This window comes from Rhinolophus sinicus, chromosome 15 (genome assembly GCF_057876585.1).
Source record: "Rhinolophus sinicus isolate RSI-liver-muscle chromosome 15, RSI-T2T, whole genome shotgun sequence".
Classification (NCBI taxonomy): domain Eukaryota; kingdom Metazoa; phylum Chordata; class Mammalia; order Chiroptera; family Rhinolophidae; genus Rhinolophus; species Rhinolophus sinicus.
In genome coordinates this window covers 110,498,312-110,526,098 of record NC_142515.1, presented here as the reverse complement: position 1 = coordinate 110,526,098, position 27,787 = coordinate 110,498,312, and the positions used below count along the sequence as shown (strand labels likewise).

The following is a 27,787-nucleotide window of genomic DNA, read 5'->3' as shown; positions in this document are numbered from 1 at the left end:
AATTTTGTATAAAGCAGGTCCAGTTCTATAAGAACGTTTTGAATTGGTATCACTTCATTTATTTAAAGAGGTATATGGATCAGAAGAATGCAATTATGAAGGTATCAATCCTTCTTTTTTTCATAGTTGTAGAAGTTAAAAGAATTTTCCTTTAGAAAGACGCATAATTCGCCTGTCTTAGTCATCAGCATTTTAGTAAACAAATATCTTACCTTCAAATAAACATTTATTCTAATATTGATATACATTAATTACATAGAAACTAATGTAGAAGACAGTCTTTCCTCTTACCTTATAGTGCTTTATTTTTAATTAAATTTAGAAATGCTTTTCAGTCTATCAATGCTGAATGAGTAATTTAGCATATAAACAAGTAGATACTTATTTTTATCTAAACAACTCCATGCAGCTGACAATAGAATAATTTACACATATATAGACATGTATACCTGACATTTATAAAGCCCTAAGTGGTAAAGAAAAAATATTATTTTACATATATATATATGCACACATACATACATATGTGTGTGTGTGTGTGTGTGTATATATATATATATATATATATATATATATATATATTCTCAGCATGCAAGTTGGAAGAAAAAAACCTGAAGCCTTCAATCAGTGTTAAAACTTTTATACTTTTTCAAATCAGTTCTAGTCAGCAGCAATGGGACTCTTTCTTATATGAGGTTACAAAGTAGAATTTATATGCCGCCAGGACAAAAGTCTAGTGATAAATATGACATCTGATGATCTTACTGATCTCCTGAGGAAAACATTTACTTTGCTTGTAAAAGGAGAGTCTAATACAGTAGAGATTTTTGTTGTTGTTGTTGTTGTTGTTGTTGTTTACATTAGTCGCACAACTTTAAATGCAAGATACACACATATTAAATTATTATTGATCTACCAGATTATTTTTTTAACTTATTGAATAACTTCAATCCTTGCCTTTCTGAAAGCTGGAATTTATTAAACAGGCAGAGTTTTCACATGTCCCTGGTGTTATTTATAATTTTAGGGGTTTCACCTAAGTGAGAGTCATACGGTGATTACTCTCTCTGAGCTTTACATGTTGCTTACTAGTTGTAGTATCCACATATCATTCATTTAGTCCTTTCCATGCTGACCAAAGAAGTGAAAAATGTGAAGAGTATGCTTTTTTTGTAAAAAGTCCAATTACTTATTGATAAAGTACCAAACACCCATGAAGATAATGTGATGTGAATTCAGGAGTATGATAACAGAGCCCTCTGCCCCTGAAGTCTAATTGTAAAACAAACAAACAAAACACCTAGCTATCTTTGGTTGTTTTAAACAGTTCAACATTATATTCTAATCTTTTATGGAACTGAAATTAAAGTCTTTGTGTATGTTATTGTAAGTACTTTAGTAATTTAACTTCTTAAAATATCATTTCAAAAAGAACTTAAAGCATCTATAGAGTTTATAAAAAAAGTTTTATTTTTTCTAATTGTATGGATTGTTGTCTCATAAACATGACATATTGTTTAGAAAAGGTAATAGGGCAAAAAACAAAACAAAACAAAAAAAACCCCCACCAGGTATCAACAAATAACCAACCCCAAGAGGACTAAAAGGAAAATAAAATTGGGGGACCAGACAAGACAGTATCAAGGCAAGGTCAAAGAGCTGCTCAAATAATAGTAATAATAATAACAATAATAATAATAATTCAGGCTATTGGTTATGCAATTATTAATAACCAATTTGATAATTTCACTCCACACTAATATACAGTGACTCTTCTGGTTATTGTAAGATTGAACAAATATAGTCTGTGAATGAAGGTACTCTGTCTGTTGTAGATAGTAAAAGAAAACCCCAGCATTCATCCTGAGTGTCTTCTGAGTGTGAAAAAGTACCATGTGTAAATTATTCAGTAGAAATTTTCAATGTTTTCCCCACAATGGGAATTTCAGCAGTGTCTTCCCAGTGTGAAACCATGTCTTATCACTCCACTATATTCAGAATTTGTACTAATTAAGACAGAAGTTGAAACTAAAGTCTGCATTTGATGTTTACTCAACATAAGGGCCTTCTTCCAGAGCTGGTGCAAACTGACGGTTTCAACAACCAAAATAAAAGAATAGACAAAAGTTTTGGTTTTTTTTAAGCACCCATTTGCATTGCTAGAGCTACAAGGGTGATCAGCAGAAGCCTAAGTCACCCCATGGATATGTTGTGTGCTTGTATTTGGATGACAGTGACCTTCTGATCATTGAGTTAAGATAGATATTTTTACATATTTATTAAAACAAATTTCCTGAGGAGTTCAACTAGGCAATGTTGTTAATACACTTAAAATGTACAAAAATGGCATAAAACATATATCTTTAAAATATTCTAAAGTCAGATTTTACTCTGACTGGCAATCCAATTAGGACAAATTAATGAAATTTTTACTAATGATCATTTGAAATACAAAACTAAGTTTTGACTTAAAAAAGTCTTGAAATTATCATAAATCTATGATGTCTATTGACTGGATGATAATTAAAAAACATACACAGAGCTAGAATCGACCCTTGACTGTTTTGATCCATACTAACTTTATATATCTTTTTAAAAAGTGCCTTGTACTCTGTTCAATGATAGAGGTTAGTATATTTCTCAGATATAAACTCCATGTTAGGTTACTGAAGTTTGCTTCTTCTGGAATTTGAAGTTATTTTAAATATTGAATGAGAGTATTTTTATCATATAAAATATTGCTTTATCAAAGTGAGATTCCAAGACCTCTTATACCTCTCAGAACTTCTAAAGTCCATTGTTTGATAAGGTTGGGTGAAGTTTACAGGCTTAAGTGTTTAGCAAAAATCCTAGCTATCTAGAGAGAGGAAAAAAAAAGCTGAGACTTCTGAGAATCAAATGTTGATGGAAAACAAACTTAAAGTAACCAAATAGGAAGAAATGATTCAGAAAGTGGCAGTTGTGGCATACATATGTGAGAGTCACTGTGGACCACAACATGCATATGAACAGGCAAAACAGCAGTGGAAACAAAAATTCCGTATTAGGACATCCCAATGAGACTATGATGGATAAATCTGTTGAAGTTTGATACCATAAAGTCTGTATTTTGCTAAAGCTTTGCGCAGTGCCAGGATAGCGTAATAGCAGTGGTTCAACACAACCAGACAGTTCTGTCTTTCACTGTGTGGAAAGACCTCCCTGATTTGGAACTCTGCCTTTAAAATTACAGGCATAGTTCAGAAAGCGAGTACTGGTAAAGGGATTCTGAAAGGAAGGAGGGGCAGCTTTTGCTATGCATTAAGGCAGCCTTTCCAACACAACACCTAAAATCGACCAGCAAATGTCTGGTGAACCTCATCTCCCCTCAGTTTATACATGAAGGAGTAAAATAAATAAAGTTTTCATTCTCTGTTTCTATACTGGAGTAAAATATCAGGTGTAGAAGACCTGAGGACTCCCCATATCCTAGATTGCTTTAAAGGTCAGAATCAGAACATTAAGGATTAAATGGAGACCGAGCGTACATGAGTGGAAGTGATAAACAGGCACTTCTGCATTTTGCGCCACTGCTTCTAGCGCGAGGACGCCAAAAAATATCATGTAGAAATCAAGCATAATGTCATCTCTGATGGGCCGATAGTGACCCAAAGAGCTGTGCTGAGGAGAGCATGAGGCCTGTCCCAGCTTGGCAGGAAAGAATACTGAGTTCTTTAAGTGACATCTGCCACAGGCACAGATATTTCCCATTCCTATGGTTTGTTTCAAATGACCTTAAAGGTCTCAGAGACATACAAGGGTGACAGATAACCCCCCACTTGTGCCCTACCCACATACCACATGCAAGGGAGCTGTGGTGAGAACAAGAAGGAGCTTTGGGGAATGTGAAAAAGTAGGTGATTTTAGATGAGAAGGAAAATGTTTGCTCTTTCTCTGAAGATTCCTATTCCTCTGAGAAGTGCCCACGGGGGACTGGATCTGGCCAATCCGAGTCCACGAGGCACCACACAACATCTCCTCAGGACTGTGGACTCTCACTGTGTCTTCTTGGCACCCTGGTAGAAACGAGCTTATCCACCTCCTGGAATGGTGCATATAGTCAAACACTTGCTTTGTTTGCTGTCTTTTCCATGACATACTGGCCTTGAGAAAATTTCCTGCTGAAGGCAGCTGACCTATCAAAGCACTTGACTAATCAGAGGAAATTGTCCACAGCTAATTAGGTAACAAGGTGACCTAGAAGCAAACCATAGATAAAACGGCTTCCTGATGTAAACCCCGAGGAACGAAGCGGAAAGGGAATAAGGATGTAGAGAGCATGGCTGGAGTGAGAGTGGTCAGCTGGAGGTTGGCTGAGAGGAAGGAACACTCACTGACGAAAGGTGAATGTGTCCTACGGCTCCTCCACCCTCAGCGATGCACGGCAGCCAGGCTTTTTCCTCCTGCTTCTCAATCGCACATTCTTCCAAGCACAGGGGATGCCATCGGTAGGAACAGTGGGTGTTGGAAGCAGCCGCCAAAGGTTCTTGTGTCTATGTTGATTTGAAATTAATTAAATTTGTATCCTCTTCATCCTCTGTTGGCACGCCCAGCGGTCTCCCTCCTGGGCTGCTTCTCTTGGAAAACATTAGCACCATTCATTTTTAGGATTCATTGTCACTGTAAAAAACAGAACAATAGTGTATTTCCAAGAAGCTACCAAGAGCTGGTCACTCCACTACGGAGGTGACTCAAGAGAGCGTAACAGTCAGGAAGCCAAGAGTGTGTAGTTCACAATTGCTGAGACAAAAGGTCAGTTTGGGTTTTATATTTGATCCCTAAGAAGAAAATCCATGAAAGCCAAGAAATAACCCCTAACTCTTGCTCTAATATCCTTCCTCACTGCCAGTGTGGAAAGAACCAGATGGAGTCGGGGGTTCTCCCCTTTAATTAAATCTAATCCCACTCTACAAAGAGATGCCAAACTGCTTTTTTTTTTTTTTTTTTCCTTTTTAAAAAAATTTGCTTGTGTTGTTTTCCCTCAAGGGTCTACAGTCCTGGCATGTTTTCAAAATCCCATCTTGTTCATATCCATGGGTTCTGGAGGTGCCTTCTCAGTGTCATTTAGAATCCAACCATCAGGCATCTTGGGGTGTGAGTAGACAGAAATTATGGACATTGCATTTGGACGTGACCGTGCTGACTGGCTAATTTGTGCTTTTGTTTCTAACTTGGCTAGCTTCGCCACGTATCTGGCTCTACGGCTTTTTCCCCGTAAGACCATGCTGCCACCCAAGTCTCCTAGAAAGCAGGCCACTCTGCCTCTCTTCCGAATCTCTTTTTAGTTTGGTGTCCCGCCACCCAAATCCTAGCACATCGCTTCTTGAAGTGATCTCTGTCTCCAAGGAAGTGCCTGAATGATAATTATCAACATGACCTGAGATCTCCTTAGCTCATAGGCCTGTACAGTCTAGAATAGACCCTGCTCTTTGGACTCCTACCCCAGTGCTCTCCTGCTCAGTGAAACACCATGAAGCAGCTTGATAGACATAGATAGAGAGATCCATGGCGAAGGTGGGGAAACATTTTGTGCACGTTTGTGTTTGTGTTTGTGTTGTGAAGATGGGGAAGAAGCTGTGATAAGGAAGGACTATCAGTGGGAAAGGATGGGGAAGGCAGACATGGTCAAAAAGACAACTTCTGTAGCAAAACTGATTTGCAAGGGAAACCTAACTGAAAATAAAGACATTTTTTTTTATCTAAAGAGTAGATGTAACAACTCACTTAACTCAAATGACCCTAAACAATTCAAACTGGGCAAGGAGGTGTCATTTCTTGGACATTGGGTGGTAGCGAGACAATATTTCTAAGATCCAGGGTTGATCTCTACAGAACATAATAAGTCTCTGAATTGCATGTTTTCCTTTTGTGGTCTTACCTTGATATTTCTGCTACTCTAAGCAGAGTCTAATAATACAAAGCTGAATAGCAATGGGTACAAGCTCTCTTTTGTCCACAATACTGATCTATGTCCAACAGTTATAATAGAAGTGATTTTTTCAATTATTATAAAACCAATCCATACTCATTGTTGAAAAAATGGAAAATACAAATGAGCAAAATAAAAATACTAACAATTTCACTATAGTTAACATTTTGGTATTTATTTTCACAAACTTTTTCTGTGATAATGATATGTATTCTTTTTGGTACAAAAATGGGATCCTACTATGCATAATGTGTGGTAATCTGCTGTTCTCACTCTATAGATATCTTTCCTTGCTAACAAATATACAATATCTTTTTAGTGACTACAAAGCATACCATTGTCTCACTAGACAAAAACAAAAACAAACAAAAACAAAAACCAAAAAACCCACTTTTAGCCATATCCTTATTATTAAACATTTAGGCTATTTCCAAATTTTAGTCTTTCTTTATTATAACATTGCTGCACACTTCCAATTATTAACCTTTGCATAAATATCTAGAAGAGGAATTGCTCAGTTAAAATGTATACAGTTTTAACACTTGACTAGCCCATTGTCAAATTACCACCTTCCCTAGAAATTCTGTACAATTTATCTTCTCCCAACTCCTTCTTTTAGGAAAATATCCCACATCCTCGCCAATACTGGGTATAATTATTTTCACTCTTTTGTAAATCAAATAGGTAAAAATAGTATTTACCTTTACCTTTTTCTTGATTTTTTTTTTATTACTAGGAATAATAAACATTTTCCTCAAAGCTCTATTGGTGATTTTAATTTTTTCTTTTGCTGAATTGCTTATTGATATTCTTTGCTCATATTTAAAATGGAACGATTATCTTTTTTATTGGTTTGTGTATTAATAATTTTTTGTTCATCATATATATTGCAAACACTTTTCTCCAGTATGTCATTTTCCTTCTAACTTTATTTATTGTGGTTTTGAAGTACAGAAAATTCACGTTTTTACTGTAATTAAGTCTATTGTTTTCTGATATGGTTTCTGTGTGTCATGCTTTCAAATTAGTCCCCACCTTAAAGCTATAATAATATTGACCTATATTTTTATGGATGTTTAATGTTTAAGTTTATCTGGGATCTATTTTAATCTAAGTATGAGGTAGAGTTCTGAATTTCTGAATTTCTCCCCCAAATGTTAGTCAGTTGTCCCAAGACTACTTATTTAATAATGCACTTGCTATGAAATGCTACTTTATACTTGAGGCTGTTTTTGAATATCCAATTCTTTTCCATTAATAATTCTTGTTTGGTTCTGGGTGTACAGAGTTTTAATTATTAGAGCATGTTCCCTGCAAATCTTGGTTCCTGTTCCCTATCTTTTTCCTTCTTTTAGAATTGTCCTGGCTATTTAGGCACAGTGATTCTTCCAGATGAAATGTTCACTGGGATCTTTAAGAGATTGGGTTGAATTTAAAATGATAATTTTTACATTGTTCAGTCTTTCATTCAGGAACACAATATGTCTCTCTCCATTTGTTTACATCTTTTTATGTCTCTCTATTTAAATGTGAACAATTTCTTTTCATATTACCCCATGCATTTTTTGGTTAACTTTATGCCTGGGTATTTCACATCTTGTGCTGCTTTTATGATAGCAGTAATGCTAGTATGTGTTAACAGTGGCATTTTTAGCACAGTAGATAAGAGCACAGGGTCAGATGGCCAGAGCTGGAATCAGGGCTCAGCCACTTCCTTGCTGTGTGACCTTGGGCAAGTTAACCTTTCTTAGCGTCAGTTTTCTGTTCTCATCTCATCTGCAAAACATTCATAATAAAACCTTGTGCCTTATAGAGCTGTAAACAATAAGTGAGAAAATGTGGGTAAAGCACTGTGCTATAGGCCTGACATACAGAAACATGAATGCATGTTCTTATTTTGAAGATTCCACACTAGCAACTATTTGTTAGTTAAACAGGGGCTGGAACACTGCTTCAAATACCCAAAGCCTTTAAGAAACCATCTTCCAAAACAAACTTTCAGTTTCTGAAGAGAATGTACTTAAATGTGGTTTGTTTAGAACATTCTAGAAGCATTTTGAAGGCTTAACGTATGTAACATTGTCCACCTACCAGAACTCATTTACTTAAAGCACCAAAGAGCACAGGAGCTCACGTATGGCGTGTACTGCTACAGCTCTGTAGACAATGAGCAACCTGACAGGCCGTGCCACATAAGAGACAGTCCCAACGTGGGTACAAGTTGCTATAGCTGTGAGACATCAAGTCATTTGTAGAGTTATAACTCTGACATGCAAATTTTCACCAGTGGTTCACTGGCCATCAGGCCTGTAAGTAAGTCAGCAACCTGGCCTACCACCTAAGCCTGGAGGCAGTCTCTCTCTCTTGCTCATTCCTTTATTTAGTTAGAAGTGTTTCCTGCTGTCTTTGTGGCTATTTATCATTTCCCTGAAATAATCAAATAAGCCCAGACATTTTAACTCTGGCAAATTCTACAGTTCCCTGTGAAAAATATCTTGGCAAACCGCCACAGAACTGCAACAGATAAAATAAGTGATCTTGCCTCAAACTTCTATTGCTTGCCTTGATGTTAATTCATACAGTCTTAGTAATTTGTCTGTGAGAGCAGCATTAGTGAGTAATGTTTCTCGGAGTCTTATATAGCTATTTTAAGAATGTGGGGCAGCTTTCCCAAAAGCCTGTATAGTAACAGGCCTACAAACTGGAAAAACAAATGGAATTGATTCAAAAGCATAATTCTATTATTTTTAAGAAAGCCTTTCATTGGAACGCTACCAGTTAAATGAGGACGGATGCAACTCTAACACCTTGTTTCATAACTGCCCCTTTGTTGCCGTCAGGATCAGATAAAACCTCTTTGTTCTTATGACCAGTTTATCTTGTAACAATCCCTCTTCATGACCACAGCTAATGTTCCCTCTCTCTAAAGATGGCAATAAATCTACCCTCAACCTTTCTTGTGTTACGATGCTCTCTAACTTGGATTTTGGGGAGTGCAGAGTTCAGTTTAGCACAAAGTCACGTAACAATTAGATCATGCTCCCTTTCTCTGCATCCATATAACGTCCCTTCTCCTTCTTGAAAGAGGCCTGGCTCGAGTGAGATTATAGAAGTCACACATCTGGCTAACATCAGAGTCAGGCCTAGAATTAGTCCAAGACACGTAGATCATGCCCATCGTGTAGACATAATCCGGGCCACTATTCAAGAAATGCTGTTTATTAAATTTAGTACATCTTCCTACCCGCCCCCCACCACACACAGACACACACACACACACACACACACACACACACACACACACCTGCATTTTAACAACGTTCCTGGAGGTTATCATCCGGCAGGATTATGAACTGGCACTTTGTATCCCTTATGATACTTAACTCAGATTTGAGGGAAACCAGTTGGCACTTAATACACTTAATATTTGATACTTTTCAACTTATAAATGACTTTTGAGGGACTAGAGAGGAAAAGAGGAAAGAAACTTATAAATTAAAATACCCAGTTCACACAAAACTACTGTCTTCCTGCAATTAATGGGTCAGTCTTGTCAATGATTGCGCTTTCTTGCTGCCAAGTGTTCTTTTTTTCAAAATTTCTAATTTGTCTGTTAATTTAGAGAATATCTCTTTTATTTTAACTAATTAGTACAAGAAAATTTTTAAATGCAGTTTTAAAAGAAACTCTTCTCTAGATTGACCTTTATCATAAACTTGTTGTGTGAACTTGGACATATCACAACCTTTCTGAGTTCCAGGGTCACTCTGATGGATTATTTCATTTTTAACTGGTTGTCTTGGCATGATGTAGACAGTGCCAGGCACATAGTAGGTGCTCAATAAATGCATTCTGAAAAACTACATCAACAATTGTACTTTCTCCAAAATAAGACAAAGAGAAGGGAAGAAATAGGAAGACATTCACAAAATGCTCTATGAAACAAACCTGGATTTTCCTGAAAAAATATTGAGGTGATTCATTTTTATCCTGTCACTGAGCTCAGAGATAAGTCAATAGAATAAACAATAGAATTATTATAAAACCAGAACGGGTATACTGTTATTCTCTCTGCCTTAATTTCCTAGGTAATAGTGCCTAGGCATTGGACATATAGAAAATGCTATATAAATGTCTTGTTAATGTGATTATTGCACTTTCAAAATTATAAATCCACATGGATGGAGCCTGATCTAATTTTTTCCCCTAATCTTTCCCAATGCTGCTATTCAACATAAAATCGTCATTGTGGCCAACAGGCATAAAGGGAAAGAAGATGGTACTCAGCTAATATTTGCAATTACTTTTCTGTGGTTGTTCACCCAAGCTTCCAGAGACAGAAATACCATGCTTTCAGAAAATTGTCCAACTATAAAGACCTCAGGAAGAAGGAAGACCCTGGCTAGCCTCTAAGTGCCATGATAAAAAGGACTCTATCTTTCTTGTTTTTACCACAATCTAGTGGCATTTGGGAAGGTGTTGCAAGGGATAGACAATAAGGGAGTGCGTTCTTTACAGAGAATTTACACAAAAATAAAACCAACTCAGTGGGTTGTTTTTTTGCTATCACCATACACTGGCAATACTTAGCAATGTCAGTGATGACATTCTCTTCAGCTCTAGGGCAGACCTCTCCCACTGCCCTGCCCCACCGCTTGGACACTTACTATTCCACTGACACTGTTCCCAGTACCTCGTACAATGCCTGGCACGTACCAGGTATGAATTACAGGGGCAAATGCTGATGTGAGAAATAAGTATAGAAACCCCCTTTCCCCACAATTCCTTTGTCTTTCCCCATTGTTTTCCTAAAGACAGGAAAACCATAACATAAACTTCCCATAGTACTTTGTACATCTCTGGCCCTTATGTAAATCTGATGCAAAATTTTAGATTCCATAGCTCAAGAAAAATGTCCCTCCAATGAGGACAGGGCAAAGTAACAAACAGCAGCTGGCCAATGGGACATGTGGGGACATGTGGAGATTACGGACCCTGACAAGAGAAAGTCGACGTTTTTGCCCACAATGTGGTACGTTAAGTGCAGGATGAGCACCAGATCCACTCCTTTTTCCCAGAAGCACAGCAGACTTTCTGTATAACAGAGCTTCTATGTCAGGGTAACTTTTTAGCATTAAGAAGGGCTGCAGCCTGTAAATGGATTCCAGAAGTTTTAATTTAGAAGGAGGATGGGGAAATGTGTTCGCCAGTAAATTTAATCCTCAGTGACTGTTACATACTTTCTGAAGCATTAGTGTCAACTGCATACTGCTTACATGGCAGAGGAAGGCTAACCCGCATGGGTAAAAGCCAATGGGGAACTTTGGGGGTAAGGCTGTATCAACGTAGATTCCTTGATTGCAACAAATGTACCGCTCTGGTGGAGGATGTCACTAGTGGGGTAGGCCGTGCACGTGTGTGGCCACGGGTATGTGGGAAATCTCTGTACTTTCTGCTTCATTTTGCTCTGAACCTAAAACTGCTCTAAAATATAGTCTTTAAAAAAACAAAAAAGCCCACTAGAGAAGTGGGGAGAACTGTTGCCAGAGCAGAAAAGAATGAGTTTCATTTGCGTGGTGCTTTACACTGACAAAGTGTTTTTTCTCTCTCTGATGAACCTGTGAAACTAGAAGAACAAGTGTCACTATTTCCATTTTTCATGATGAGGACTTGAAACTCAGAGAGTTCAAGTGACTGGTCTTAGCGTAAGGAACAAAGGACAATTCAAGGCAGGTCTTAAAACTAGTCTTCTGACTCCGAGTCCAAGGACGAATGCACTTTCCACTTGTATCTCTAACGATGCACAAACTTTTGGAGAAAAAAACAAGTCTTATTGCTGTCTTGGATTAGATACTCAAAATTCAGAGAGACCTGAGATTATGGACTTTCATGAGAGAAGGTTGAACTCTGCACACAATGTGTAGGACGGTGACTAGATCGAGAAAAGTAATAGTTTCACCAATACTCAGTGCAATTCAAACAGCAGGAGAAAGAAATATAAATGAAATCATGACAGAAAAGAAAACGTATCCAAACTATAAAAGAATCCAAACTATACATATATCCTTTTAAAAACTCCGGACTGCTAAGAGGTCTGCTCTGAAATCACCAACAGTAATGGCCCTATGCTGGTAACGGAGAGGAATCGAACGTCTCCACGTCATTCCTAGAAGATCAAACAAATTCCTGATTTCTCAGGATTGGCGAGGGCCATAAAGAAGTCACCAGGGAAACCATGGGCAAAATTAATGCCACACACAACAATATAGATATGTCTGGGCCTAGGACATAGCCGTATTACACCAAAAGGCAGTGAGTTTATGTACATCAATATTAGCTTTTTAAATAATAATAATAATAATACCCAATACTTATTGAGAGTTTTTTTCTGCCAGGTACTTTGTATTTTTCTGAACTTTTATGAATAAACATTAAATTTGCTTTGCAATAGCGTAATACCCTTTAAAGGAACCAGAAAGTGCCCCATGGCACCCGTCCTGGGACTTGCCCCTCTTGGATCTATAACGCTGGTGCTGGTTTCATAAGAAAGGAATGAGGTGAAGGTCTGACAGTTGTCCTGTGAATTAAAGCCGGACAGTTCAAGACCAACGGAGGAATGTGGACATTCTCTTTAAAAGACAATAACTTAGCATAAAGCAGCTCTCCAAATAGGTTAAGCCTTTTTGCCTTATAGGCAGAAATGAGCTAGAACTTATTTTGAAGACAAACCTCTCAATATTTAAAAAATATGATTTCTAAGAAGCTTTCACCATTATATAATTCTCTAATGTTAAGCTTCTTCTATGTTGCCAATAATGTCAAAGAACAAGAGGCAGATATTTAAAAACCACTGACATTTCACCTCATTTGCCAGTGTCCATCAGAGATACAGTGAGAAGATATTTATAGGGTTTTGATGGTGACCTGAGACCTATACTAGACATACTTAGTGGCTCATTTTTAGGTAAGGTAAAAATGTGGGGAAAATATTCCTTTGTAATGTCCTTTGTGATACTACCTCTAGCATTTGTTGTCTTTCCTCTGTTTGTTAATATCTGGTATTTCATTTAAATAAGATAGAATGTTTTCTGAACGAGCAATAAATGTCCACATGCAAATACCTGGAGAGGTACCAAGGACTGAAACCTGCAATAAGACGTAAACTATGGCATCAGAGCTGAGGTTTGCCTCCGTAAGATGGTGGTGGTATGATGTGGGGATACGTAGGGTGGCGACTTTTTAGGTGAGGTTTAGGGGAAGATGCAGAGCAAGGATCCAGAAGACGAACATCTGACTGCCCCAATCACTGTCTAATAACCAGTCAGTCTTTCGCTGAGATGCTCTGGCTTTAGGGATGCCCAGTGACAAGTGACTGCACTTGGGAAGCGTTTAAGATGGTTAGCACAGGACCCCTGGTTAACATGGACGGAGAGAAGGCGGGTGGTGTTTATCCTGCTCTGAAAGTTTATTCTATTTTTCGAACAGAAGTGTAATATCTGAGTCATGGGCTCAGTCAAGCTCTCTGCTCACTGGTTATCTCAAGGCGCCCCTGTCAACAATTCGGTGCCCCCCACATCACAGTGGTGCTCTGGGGAGCAAGACCTTGACTTGTTGAATGGTCGATCCTATTTCCTGCGAGCACTTTCCACGTCCTGACCAAACAATTCTCTGACGAAAAACACCCCAAACACGCTAATTTCTAGCCTCACAAAAGATAATATAATTTAAATGAGATTGTGGGATGTTGAGACACCCAAGCTCCGTGCACGAAAATTTTCTATCAAGCAGAGCCACCTAGTGGTAGAATGAAATATGTTTTTGTTTTTTGATTTTTTTTTTTTTTACTTCTCTTATAACAATCCCATCCAAATAGGGTTCTCTGTCTTTTCTTTTCTTTTTCAGATGTTCATTTTACTTACTCTTGTTTACAGCTACCCCTTTGAGACGGTTGAGACTCTTACCTCCATCCATTTTCCTTACCAAATATCTACTCATTCAGGATAAACAAACCTACGGTTTGTTATAATCAGAAAGTTTTATAACTAAAACAGAAGCCAACTTAACAGTGTCTCTTTAAAAGGGCAAGAAAATGTCAACACTAATTTATTTCTAAAAATAAATAGTCACTACGCTATTTACTTTGTAGCTCTCCACTTTCCATAACTCACACTTGCTTTTCTCCACGCTACACACGGATACACCCATGTAAATTGTCATATAAAACTTACAGACACAGGGAAGATGAGCAAGAGTGCTCTACTGTGGTCTCCAAGTCCCTCCCCTCATATACATATAATGTACAGTAGAAATTAGAAGTACCTTGGGTTGTGGTTTGATTCTTTTTCTTCTTTTAAAGTAGGTAAACATTCACTGTCGGCTAGGACAGAATAAAAGCAAACTCATTGTTAGTCACGGAAATCCTATTTTCTATCCACAAAACTCATACAGTTGAGCATCACATTTCCCTGGTCTGTACGGTTATTTGTGCAGACATGGCCTCACCAGGGCGTTCCAGAGGTTAAAAGATTAATGGTGGCCAGGCTCTTAAATGGAAAAGGCACTAATAGCACCCATACAAGGCTTCAATGTGCTTCTGGCCCTGTTGGAAAGGGCACAATTCATCACTGCTTGGTTCTTCAGTCCCCAAAGAACCCCACTGAGGCTCCAAAAGCTAGAATCTGCATGTTTCAGGCTAGACACTGGAATAAAATGGCTTCACCAGAGGTCCTGATGACTGCAGAGTGTGACTTCCGTCAGGGTGCATGATCAAAAAGAAGCAGGTAGAGGGAGGGAGCCACTAACCTTCTTAAGGTCATCAGAATGCTCTCCTATTACACCACTACTATTTTTAAGGGGGAAAAATAACTATTGGGTCTGTCACCTGTGTATCAAAATAACTCTCTGCTTTCCTTGTCAAACAGAAATGCCTTTTTCCAGCTTTATGGTTTGAGGGAGTGTAATAGGATCATGATTTTGTATTAAAATGGCCTTAGGAATGAAAGGAAATACACCAAAATATTGGGAGGTTGTCTTTGGGTGGTGGAATTGCTTTTCTTTCTACTTTATTTCGAAATTTCCAAATTCTACTGTGTATGTATATTACTTTTACAAACTAAAAACAACAAAATGAACCTACTTTACAGATTGTCTTAATGACCCACTCCTACCCTCAAATGCTTCCCAGAGCCATTCTTCCCTCAATATTGGACTATGAAAAACTGTTCGAAATGGTACAGGTTAGATGCATGGCTCTAATCTTTTCGAAAACTCATCTTATAAGCCTCTGGTACAATAATTCTAATAACAAATTTTTGGATTTGAGAACTCCATCGTAGATTGTTGCATCTGACAGACACCAGGGTATTTTTTTTAAAGATAAATGTTAAAAATACAAAGGATGTGATAATATAAATAGTGAATTTTATTAGCTTAATCTGAGCATTAAAATAATGTATTGATTTTTAAAGGAATTTTAAAAAGAAAAAACAGTTATCCTAATTTTTTTAAGTCCAAATATTGATTTAATGAAAAGTTAAGAACATATACTACAATTACTGCCAGTTATCAATTGGAAATTAAGTTCTATGGGGATATTTATATTACTATCTATATTAGTGCTGTCCAACAGATATTTCTACAGCAATGGAAATGTTCTAGATTTGTGCTATATAATATAGTTCCTATTAGCCACAGTGGCTGCTGAGCACTCAAAATACAGCTAGACTGACTGAGGAACAAAATTTTCAACTTTTTATTTCTTTACATTTTAATTTAAATAGCCACATATGGCTAGTATCTATTGTACTAGAGAGCACCGATCTCTGTGAACTATATTTGGTAAAGTTTTATAAACATATAAAGATTTAAATCATAGATCTCTAAATATAAGGTAATGCCAGATGCTTTTTGCAGATAATTTGGACTCAGAGATTTCCTTACTTGAAAAAAAAGACCATTTTCTTCTTGACAAAGACCATTGGAAAAACTTGCACAAAAATAAAAACAAATGGCAACAATGCAATAATCAAACTGAGTATTTAAGGATGCTCAGACCCAACTGTATTATTCCGCATGTACCAGCTCTAATGTGGATTGGGCTCACACTGTCACACTCTAAGAATTATGGGATATTTATAAAGCTCGTGCATCCGTCTCTTACTAGAGAGGACAGAAAATACAAGGTTACCACATACCATTTCTATTCATGCTGTTCATCCATTTATCAAGCTCTTCCATTTCTATTTCCATGACAGAGGGTGTGTCTTCCTCAAAAATAGGGCTAGAAAGAGAGCAAAAATCTTGTTGAAAGAAAAAGAAGTGGTGCGCTGCACGTCATGTGGCGAGAGCCTGGAATGTTAACTGAGAGGATGAGGCACGTGATTCCGTGTCTTCCATACCAGGGCCGACGGAGTGTGTGCCCTATTCAAGTGAACCAAACTCTAGGAAGAAGAAAGGCTACAACTAAAACAAACCTTCGTCATCAATCACTGATGCAAACATGGAGGGCAAGGGCACCCAGCCCAGCACGGGGCCTGAAAGGAAACCCAGGAGGTTCAGCCCCCTTGAAGGTTCAAAGTCAAGGCTGCAAGCCTTCCACCCGTGAGGTTCCCCCAGGGAGTTGCCACATTTAGCATTGTCGCCTTGCTTAATTTCACTTCCCTTTCTTTGGGGTTTTTGATCATTGCCCCAGGCCAAGAGTCCACAGCTAACAGCCTACTTGCATGACCTCTGCACTCAATTCCCAGGCTTTTCTGTCTTGGAGAAATGGAGCCATTGCTTCTGAATGAAATCCACTGCCATTCACTTGCCAGGGCTTAGCACAGTTAGGGGAAAGAAGCCCCTGGTTAAAACGGCAGGCCAGGTGAGTAGGTGTTACACCCTGTAGAGGAAGTGAGCTAAGTAAGGAGGAAGGCTGCTGCAGGGGAGTGGGGAACAGGAGGAGGTGTGCATTGCCCTAGAACATTCTTCTGGGGTGAATCTTCTATTTCTCTCCCTCCCGTCCTTTCTGCCCCCTCACCCCAAACTCCCTTTCTTTCTCCTCCATTCCTCTTCTACCAGGGCTCCCCTCTCTTACTAGCAGCGAAAGAGTCTTCTCTGGTGATAAAATTTTTAACCCAAATAAATGTACTGATGTCCTTGAAAGACACCCAGGGACAGAATATTTAACTACTATGCATTTGAAATTGGTAGCAGTCAGAAAAAGATTCTTTTCTAAACAGAGGACCCTGTCCTCATCCCACACATCCCTGGAATGAGATTTGGGGACTGGGTTCTCCTTCTGCAGGCCTCTAGGGGCTGTGTCCTGGGGCCAAGGAAGCAAGAAGTCCCCCACAAGGGATATCAGAACAAAAACGTTTAAAAAGGCAGATGGCCCTCTAATCTGCTTTTTTCCCAAAGGTCCTGTTCCACACTGAGCTCGATTGGAGTGTGCAGAGAAGACTTACACTTTCAAGTTGTCGCTTCCCAGTTCATCTGAAAGAGAATGAACATAAAGGTCATGTTAGCTTTGTTTGTCCGTAACAATTTTTCACTTCGACAACAGCTGAAATCTGTTCTACAAAGAGAACAAAATGGCTTTAAGTAAATGGCTTGTTTAAAGGAGCAATAATTAACCTCTAGGTCCAGCAAGCACTGATTGCCATATTGAAATGAGGTCCCAATCCATGTATGGCTGTTTCATTTTAGACACGATGGTGCTCTGAGAGCATTCATTTCAGATGAGATGTTCATCCCTCGTTGTTTGTTTTCTCCACACAAAGAGAAGAGCAGTGGTAAGGGGAGGAGAAAAAGGGTCCTACAAGAGGACTCGCTCCTTGGCCCCTGCCCCAGAATGTCCCAGTTCAAAGCATTGCTGTTTTGTCTCCTTCTGACACACCAAGCCAAACACTGTGACTGTCTCTTTGTCCCAGAGTAGGACGCGGGATACTCCATCCAGGGCTGCCCCTGGAACTCTCCTTGCACCTACTCTTTGCATGGCTGGATCCCTCACGTGCTCTCTTTTCAGCTTACACTCTTTTCTCAGGGAGGGCTCCCCCACCTCCTCTATCTGAAGTGGGGACCTTCTTTCCTATTGTTCTCCAGCTCCACAACTTGCTTGCTTCCTTCAGAGCATTTACCACAATTTGTCATTAACCAATTCATCTGCTTAATTCTTTTTCCTCTGTTTCTCCCAGTAGACCATAGCTGCAAAAGGGCAAAGGATCATGTCTGTCCTGTTTGTCCTGGCACCTCTTACCTCCCATCTATCTAGTACAGTGCCTGGTAAACACACAGTAAATATTTACAGAATAAATAAATAAATCTTAATCTGGATTGTCTGGCACTGGGGTTGAAGTCATTGCCAGTATTTTGGACTCAGTGTTAGCATCATAACAGCAAAACATCCAACACGCCTACTTATTGCTCCCGTTGGTTAAGAAGAGAGTCAGGTAACAGTTTGCAAAATGGCTCTACGGCAGCTCAGACTCTAAATGAACATGTGGCAAGAATTAGAGCCCCATGCCCCAGCTCAACCTCTGTTTTGTTTGGCAGGGGGCTCAATGCACCCAGAGAACTGAGGCAATGATGGCAAGCAAGTGCGTGGCATAGGCCCGCGGCACCGTTTATGACGTGAAAACCATGAAGAAACAAACCACTTTGTAGAGGTCCACTAAACAGCTTGATGTTTCTGAACCTTGGCAATCAGAGGCCTCCTTTTCTCCGGCCTGCTGGTCCCCAGCGAGGGAACCTAACCAGCAGGCACCTGGAAATGAGCTCCTGGCAGCCGCTGGAAGCCACTGTAATTGCCTGTGGGTTGGCAAGCTTGAATGGCATTGCTAATCCAGGAAAGCTGGGCACAGATGGAAGTTTCATGCCATCATCACTGCTTACCTTCGAGAGGCTGTAAGTTATGTCTTCCTGCCCACCCCCATAGGAATCCGAAGCTTCCTGAAGATGCCTGACTCCTCAGAAACTTTGGGGAAAGGGGAGTATGTGCCATATAGACACACTTTTTCATCTAAAATTTACATGCTATTTCCTTAAGCCCCTACACAATTGAACTTCCCTTACAGGTGACCCATAAAAATCCGTTTTGTCACTCCCTCTTCCTCCCTCTCCCTCTTTCCTGCTTAATGACACCACCTTCCCCCACCCCCCCACCTACACACACACACACACACACACACACACACACACACACACACTCCACATCTTCTTCTCCACTATTTTCTCTGGGAGCATGTGGCCCCGCAGCCCCACTGTTCAGGGCATGGATTTATCTTTATAATCTGAGCGCCTGCAGGCTTCACAGTCAGCAGAAGCTACCCCTGCATGCAGATGATGGAAAGTTTAAAACCCCATTACAAAAGTGGTCCAGATGCACCAAATGTGAAGCTCCTGTAATCAGTATTCAAACAGAGCAAAAAGCCTTCTGTGGCCTCATCTCCCCTGCTCCAGGACCATTACCCCTGCCCCAGCCGCCATGGCAACAGAAAAAACATCTGGGAGAGCGCGCCAGAACAGAGCATTAAACCAGGAGGGAGACCAATTACCCGTCCTCAGCAATCAGGCGCTGCCCGCTCCACTCCACCTGGCCTATATCTCTTTATTAATAGCCACCTACTCCTCTGCAACTAGGAGGCAAATGCAGCTCTCAACACAGCCCCCCACCCGCACTTGCTTCCATTTTCCCTCCCACAGTCTTTCCATTTCACATCCTCCTCCCCACTTTGTCCTCCTCTTTCCGTTCCTACATTATACCCACTTAGCCTGACAATGCCCTGCTCCCAGCTACTCCGTGCACTTTACAGTGGGACTGCTGGGGTGGAAGGATGGGGGTGGGGGCAGGAGGCCAGCAGAAGGCTGGCTTGTTTATCTTGTTTCCATGCCGAACAGTGAGCAAGCAAGAGAGTCTCTTTCTGGAGATTTACTGAGCAGAGCCAGGTGTCATGAAGCCCCAGCCTGTTTATAAAGTGATGGCTTACTGCCAGCTGTTTCCCCTGCAGCTCTTTCAGAGAGACACAGTACATCAAGACACTTAATAAACATTAAATAATAACAACTGCAAATTTAATGCCTGGAGGTATAGGAAGAATGACAATAGAACAAGTTACTACACAGCCCTTCCCTTTTCCTGGACTTGAAAAGGACAGACCCAAAGAAAAAAGGTAATTTCCAATCGGATGAAGTGTTCTTCCTAAAAATGTTGGCCAAGTCCTCCCCACTTGTCAAATTAAAAAATCTATTTCCTGATGTAGAAGAATATAGCAGCCTCTGTTCACTTGGGAAAAGAAACAACGTGTCTATTCCTAACTCTGAGGGGACATCATCCATGCCCTCCCACAAAACAGTCCTTTGGGAATTTTCCAAGCAAAATGCTGACCCAGTATGACAGTTTTATTTTTCCTGGGAGGAAAAAAAATGTGTTTAAATCAAATTTTGTTAATTTAAATGTTCTCCTTTTATTGATTTGCAATATAATATTAAATATGAATGGGTAGACTTCAGTGAAAAGTAATTGTTAACCTTTTAGCAGTCGGTTTGTCTGAAGATATATTCAAGTGTTAAACTTAACCACCTGTATCTATATTACAGGAGTGGCTAGTAAAAGAAAATACTCAAATAAAGCTCTCTTTACCAAAAACTTGTGTGATAAGCAATTGCTTTGAAATTCCTAGTGTTCTATGTTGTGGTTTCTTAAAGTTAGATATATTTAAATTAACAGAATATGCCAATATATATTAAGGACAACATGCAAATTTGTTTTTAATCCACGAGAATAGGTGCTCTTTAAAAAAGGTTCTAATACTGTTTCATTAACTCATTCATTCAACAGACATTTATAAGCAACTAACCTGTGTGTTGGGTTAGGCAACATGTTAGGTAAAAGAGATAATAATAAACTACTACCGTACAATACACGAGGTACTGTTTTTTCTAAGTAGTTTTCATACATGAAGCCATTTAATTCTCACAACTCTATGAGTCGGTTTTGAATTTGCCCATTTTACAGATGAAGAAACTGACAGAGAGGTCACAGAACTAGGAAATGCAAAAGCCACCTAGGCAATATGGTTCCAGAGTCTGTACTCTCAACCTCCATGCCAACACGGTTAAACAAGATAAACAAGACAAGTTCTTGGTTCTCTTGGACCTTAAAGAGAATATAACCTAGCAAGAAAGAGAGACCACAAAAAGGCAATTCACCAACGTCTGCCAATGTAAATACCGTGCACAGTCTATGAGAGCACAGAAGACGTGATGATTAATTCTGCCTGAGGAGTGATTACTCGGGGCTTCATAACAACTTTCAAACCGAGCACGGAAGAGTGGGGTTGCAGTTTACCAAGCAGACAAGAAGGAACTCCTGATAGAAGAGAGAGCGTCCACCAGGCATGGAGGCGTCATGAATGTGCAAGGCATGCTCCGGGAACAGCAAATACTTCAAGTATGGCTACAGTGTAGGACGTATGGATGGGTCATGTCTGAGAGCGAGGCTGGTTCTCACTTGTGTATGGCTTTTGAACTTTGAAATTCCCACAATCACGTTCAATGAAAAAATCCCTTTCTGGATTTAGAGCCTGAGAGCATGACCATTTGATTGGATGCCCCCAAACTCTCCCCAACCTCATGACCCCATTAGGTAATACTACCTGTGGGGCAATGGTTTGGGCAGGAAATTCTCACTTTCCCTACTTTAAAAATCACTGGGCTCCAGGTAGCTATGTTTGCCTTTTCCTTTTCTTTAGCTTACAAAGGAGCTCCCGAGTGACCACTGTTTTTAGGTCACCCTGCAATTTCAAGCAATGGAGAAACATGTGTACTTCCTACATGCTTGGAATCTAATAGCTCAACTGCTATCATGAAAGGTAATGCACTTCAGTGCATCTTCCCCAGCTCCCATTTGCGGTACCTGAGGACATAATGGAAAATGACCATTTACAGTTCCTGCTGAGAGCTCTAAGGCTGTCCTAGTGCAAGGACGTTGAGCAAAGCCAAGGCCATGATCTCAGGGGTGCCCTGTTAAGGGGGTTAAGGAACATAAGAGTGAGTTTTGTATGCACATATGAACATTTTCCTTATTAGAGAAATTCTCATCCCTTGAGTGACTTTTGGAATGACTCAAGGCTTCAACTTAAAAATCTAATTGGAGTCCTTTTTACCAGCACAAGCCCAAAGTACCCAAGTCTGTTTGGGACCTAGCACTACCATAAAATCTAGTGCTTGATGCTCCTAGAATTGGAACTGAATACTCTCAAAGCCAATGTCAGACCTAGGGAATTTTCCACGAGATGGGTTTCGGATTGACGACAGTAATCTTTAGCCAATTTGGAATTTTCTTATAAAAGTTAGAATAGCTTTAATGGGAATAAAAACAATGCTTCAACCAGCCCTTTTCAAGATCACATTGGGATGTGGCATAGGGGAGAAAACACTATCAATGACAGAAAGATAGATGGAAGAATCCACTTCTTGTGGAACGACCCCAAGGCCTCCAGCCAACCCATCCTAAACAGTCTGCCCCACTGCTTCACCAGCCTTACCCTTTCCTCCAACAGTGAGGACATGTTACATTGTCCTATTGGCAAAGATTATACAGGGCCCTCATCTGGTTCGGGTACAGAGCTGGCAGCCTAAATTTAAATTTAGACTGAAACATTCTCTTCTTAAAAAGAAAGGAATATAGCATTTTTAAACTCTGGAAGACTTCATTGAAATATGTGATTTCTGACTTACTATTTTATGGAGTCCTTTGCTTAACTTTAAAACCTCTCAGTTCCTTCTTTTACCCCATCCCCACCTCCAGGACGGTGTTAGGATGATACTCACATGTCTGTAAAGCACTCTGAGATCCTCGGCTAAAAGGCACTGTGTAGAAGCAAAAAAAGTATTTTGTTTTATTGATTGTTCATTAACACATGAAGCAATTGTCTGGAATTGGGAACATGCAAAATATTTACCTTGTTTAGTTTTTTTTCTTTTATAGTTTATTACAAGGAGTACCACTGATAAGAGTAGGAGGAACAATAAAATCAACGGGATCAATACCATTAATATAAACTCCAGCTGCTTATCCTCTTCCTCAAAGAGGGTAGTATTCGTATTTTCAATTAATGTTTCTGTGATCGGTGCAGCAATTGTACTTGTAATAGTATCTTCATCTATACTTCCCACTTCCTGGGGTAGATCTGCTGATTCTTCTGTTTCAGAATCATCTGTGGGAACACACACAAAATTGAGATTGCCATGGAGACAAAGCTAGTGTGTTATGCTTTCAATTATTTTGAAACCTCTTCTACATGTATCCAGTGATAAACTTTATCCACTGTATTTGGTCTTCCAGTTCACTGTGGCACAGAGTATTGATTTAACATAAATGGAGCTTCTCATAAGACTGTCAGCTGATTTTTCAACAGAAAATTTTCAGGCCAGAGGGGTTGACATAAAATATTCAAAGTAAATGAAAAGCAAGGACCTACAAACAAGGCTACTCTACCCAGGAAAGCTATCATTTAGAATTGAAGGACAGAGAACAAGCTTACCAGGCAAGAAAAAGCTAAAGGAGTTCATCACCACCAAACCACTATTACAAAAAATGTTAAAGGGATTTCTTCAAGAAAAAGTAGGGAAAAAAAGGATTAAAAATATGAATAATAAAATGGCAATAACTACATATCTATCAACAATTATTTTAAGTGTAGATGGATTAAATACTCCAATCAAAAGATAGGGAGGCTGAATGGATAAGAAAACAAGACCCTTACATATGCTGCCTACAAGAGACTCACCTCAGATTGAAAGACACACACAGACAGAAAACAAACGGATGAAAAAAGATATTTATTGACAATGGAAACAAAAATAAAAAGCTGGGGTATCAATACTTATACCAGTCAAAGTAGGCTTTAAAATAAGGGCTATAACTAGAGACAAAAAAAGGACCCTCTAATCCCTCTCCCGGTTATTTCTCCAAAGAAACCCAAAACACTACTTTGAAGGGACATGTGCATCCATATGTTCATTGCAGTATTATTTACAATCACCAAGATAAGGAGGCAACCTGGGTGTCCGTAAATGGATGAATGGATAAAGAAGAGGTGGTATGTATATATCATGGAATATTACTTAGTCATAAAAAAGAATGAAATCTTGCCATCTGCAAAAATATGGAAGGACCTGGAGGGTGTTGTGCTGAGTGGAGTAAGTCAGACAGAGAAAGACAAATGCCATATGATTTCACTTATATATGGAATCTAAAGAACAAAATAAAGGAACAAACAAAACAGAAACAAACCCATAGATGTAGAGAATGTTTTGATGGTTGCCCGATGGGAGCGGGGTTGGGGAGATGGGTGAAAAAAGAGAAAAGATTAAGAAGTACAAATGGGTAGTTACAAAATAGTCATGAGGATATAAAGTATAGCATAGGGAATATAGTCAATAATATTGTAATAATTATGTGTGGTGTCAGATAGGTACTAGATTTATCGGGGTGATCACTTTGTAAGCTATATAAATGTCTAATCACTATGTTGTACACCTGAGACTAATATAATATTGTATGTCAACTGTAATTGAAAAATAAAAAAATATTTTAAAAAAGAAAGAAGGAAGGAAGGAAGGGAGAGAGGGAGGGAGGGAAGAAGGGAGGGAAGAAAGAAAAAAAAAATGGAGCTCAAGCTGTGAGTATACTGAACATAGAGTCAGAGCCCCAAGATGAAACTCCCACAGATGCAGGGGTTTAGCCTTGACCAGACAGTTTAGACATGTTTAAGCAAAGGCATTGAGAAACTTTGCCCTGTCCTGTGTGATATTCCAGGACATCTTCTATAGGGTACCATGACATTTTAATAACATTTCTGAATAAATCTAAGTTCACATTTGCTGAAAGGTAAGTACGTGCCACATAACACTTTTAGGTACAAAGGAATGCACTGTGCCCTAAGTTTTAACAAAAGGTTACTTATCGATGGACAAGCACTCTTTGAAATTGGGGTGACTGCCTAGATTTCAGTGTCAGGTCTCATGTTCTGTAGAGAACTGCCTCTGAGATAATCTGACAGAAATCCTCCTGGACTCTAAATAAAAATGTATTGCCGGGGGCGGCCGGTTAGCTCAGTTGGTTAGAGTGCGGTGCTCTTAACAAAGTTGCCAGTTCGATCCCCACATGGGCCACTGTGAGCTGCGCCCTCCACAACGAGATTGAGACAACTACTTGACTTGGAGCTGATGGGTCCTGGAAAAACACACTTAAAATAATTTTTAAAAAGTTGAAAAAACATGTATTGTGTATTTCATTTGTAAAGTGAAATTCTCAAGGGGAATTTAGAGACTAAGGAAACTGCACTGATATTTAAATTTATTTAGTAAAACGCATCTTTAGAGCTTTATTTATAAGCTATAATAAAGTTTATTCTGTTTGAACTTCAGATTGTATTGGGAAACCATCCTGCGGCTCATCACAGGACAGGAAAGGACTATTATTTGAAAACTCTTTCCTCACTAGTCTATTTAGTGATCCTGGTAAGGTAGGCTGAAGGGTTTCATCCTATCATGGTATACTGTTGTCTAGCGTTCAGGTGGGGCCCACTGAGAAAAGCAGCATATGCATTTAGGCTGTAGAAAACTTATCAAATGAGATTATTTATGTGAAAGTTCTTTTTAAGGTGAAAGGTGCTATGTAAACAGAGAAGTCAGCTGCTTTGAACCTGTTACTACAGGTTAGGTCACCACTCCATACAATGGCCAAACTGGCCACGGCAGAGCCAATTCAATACCTCATCTACTGTGTTTCCCCGAAAATAAGACCTAGCCAGACAATCAGCTCTAATGCATCTTTTGGAGAAAAAATTAATATAAGACTCAGTTTTATTTTGCTATAAGACCAGGTCTTAATATACTATACTATACTATACTATACTATACTATACTATACTATACTATACTATACTATACCGGGTCTCATATTAATTTTTGCTCCAAAAGACGCATTAGAGCTGATTGTACAGCTCGGTCTTATTTTCAGAGAAACAGGGTATATGCATGACTATATGACAATGGAGTCATCTGATTTGATTTATAAAAATGTTAGTTTGATCACAGTCTGATTACTTTGGTTACATGCGTATAATCATTTTAGTTTTCCCCCAGACCAGGGCATCCACTTGATAATCACATTGGAAAATGCCACCCAAAATAATCAAAATCAATTACAGCCTGCAGAGCATAACTAACTGGTATTCCTCACAGGTGTATACCAAAGGTAAGATGAAAAAAAAAAATCTACCATTTATTGACCTCTGCCTTCTGGGTTAAGTGACTTTGTCCTATATTTATGTCTTTGAAATATGGTAAGTCAATTATGCATTCGCTCCTATGTTAAAAGCTTTGATATATCACGTAGCACCCTGGTTCGGGAAAAGATATTTGTCCATAAGAACCAAATCCTCATTAAAGCCACCCTGCCTGCAGAACTGCTGGCCCCATACGGCATTCTTTACTGAAAACCCAGGCCCATGAAGACTGGACATAGGAAGGGGTGAGGGGAGGCACATACACAAGTGCAGCGGGTGGTAGTGACCCTTTTCCTCGAGGTCAGTGCTTATGGACTTTCCTCAAATGCCCAGACCTCCCTTTTCTTTCTTTTGCTTACTTCTAGTGCTGTAGCTGCTGGTACCATTTCAGGCTAACCTTTATAAAACATTTGCTAAAAGCCAAGTCCTGTGCTCTCTGTCTTCTACTCAAATTAACTCATTTCGTCCTAACCATTTTTTCAGAGAGAAACTGGGACAAAGAAGTTACACAACTGGCCCATGATCCCAGAGCTATGGTGGAGGAGTGAGGGTTTGAACCTCAGAGGGCTGATGGCAGAACCTGGCTGGAACCGAATTACAAATCATGAGGCGGTGAACAGGAGAGGGAACCTCTTATTCTTACCCCTCCGCCTATAAAGAGGTAGCTTTTCGGCCCAAAGGGGAAGGGAGGGGAACAGTCCTCTGAAACCTCAGCTTGGCCCAGGCTCTTGCATCGCAGCCCAGAAGCGCTGTGAGCAACTCTGCCCAGGACGCAGGATCCTTTCAGTGCCTCTCCAAGGAGTCGAACAGCTTCCCAATAGGACACTCAGTACTCTGAGTCACCACTTGACCTGTGGCCCCAGAAGAAAAGAAAATAGGAAAGGAAATATGCCAGCAAGAATAATGAGGGCTTTTTGGCAATCAGGAATGAAAGAGAAATGGAAAGAAGTGCCCCAGATGGTCCTGGCTTGTGTACATTTATTTTTCAGCCTGAGAGACAATGCTGGTCGCAGGTGGCCCTTAGTAGCCTTCCGGAGTAAAAGGGGCGGGAAATTCTCTCCACAATATCCCCCTCACACACACCCTAACATACGTTTGCCACGTGAAACATCAATGAGATTCTCTTGTGATGATTTAAATAAATGAGAATCAAGTGCGCTGTCTGTCTCTTTCTCTCTGCTTCATTTTTCTTTACTCTGCAAGCCTTCATTGCCAGATACGCCTATGGCAACCTTCCTCACAGCATTCCCTGCCCCAACTGAGTCCAGCAAAGCCTCAAAATAATAAACAACAGTGACTGGCATTTATCGAATGCTTAGTATGTGCCAGGTACTGGGATAAACACATACCACCTAATTTAATCTGCACAACTTGTTTACATTTTACAGATGAAGAAACTGAGTCTCGAATGTCTCACCCTGGGGTGTAACCCTATCATTTATGTTATAAGTTCCACTGAGTAGGGTTTTGAAGCTGCACTCCCTCAAGCATAGCTGCCAAAGGACAGAGTCATAGCTCTGTCACTTATTAATTGTGGGAATTTGGA

At 39.5% G+C, this 27,787-nt stretch overlaps 1 protein-coding gene across 4 annotated transcripts in view; it reads right to left on the bottom strand.

The window, feature by feature from the left end:
• TMEM154 (transmembrane protein 154) overlaps nt 1-27,787 on the bottom strand; it is a 57,977-nt gene that overhangs the window by 17,057 nt on the left and 13,133 nt on the right. For 3 of the 4 annotated variants that reach the window (XR_012498179.2, XR_016019069.1, XM_019722690.3), the window contains exons 2-6: nt 22,909-23,163; nt 22,778-22,816; nt 17,413-17,440; nt 16,162-16,247; nt 14,288-14,345 (exon numbers count right to left, since the gene is read on the bottom strand). Coding sequence is in view for 2 of the 4 variants with exons in the window: in XM_019722690.3 (XP_019578249.3) it covers nt 14,288-14,345; nt 16,162-16,247; nt 17,413-17,440; nt 22,778-22,816; nt 22,909-23,163 (466 nt within the window). In the remaining 2 variants the exon portion in view is untranslated. Of the gene's footprint in view, nt 1-1,447; nt 4,660-14,287; nt 14,346-16,161; nt 16,248-17,412; nt 17,441-22,777; nt 22,817-22,908; nt 23,164-27,787 lie in introns of those variants that run through there. The other variant, XM_019722697.3, reaches the window with a different exon arrangement.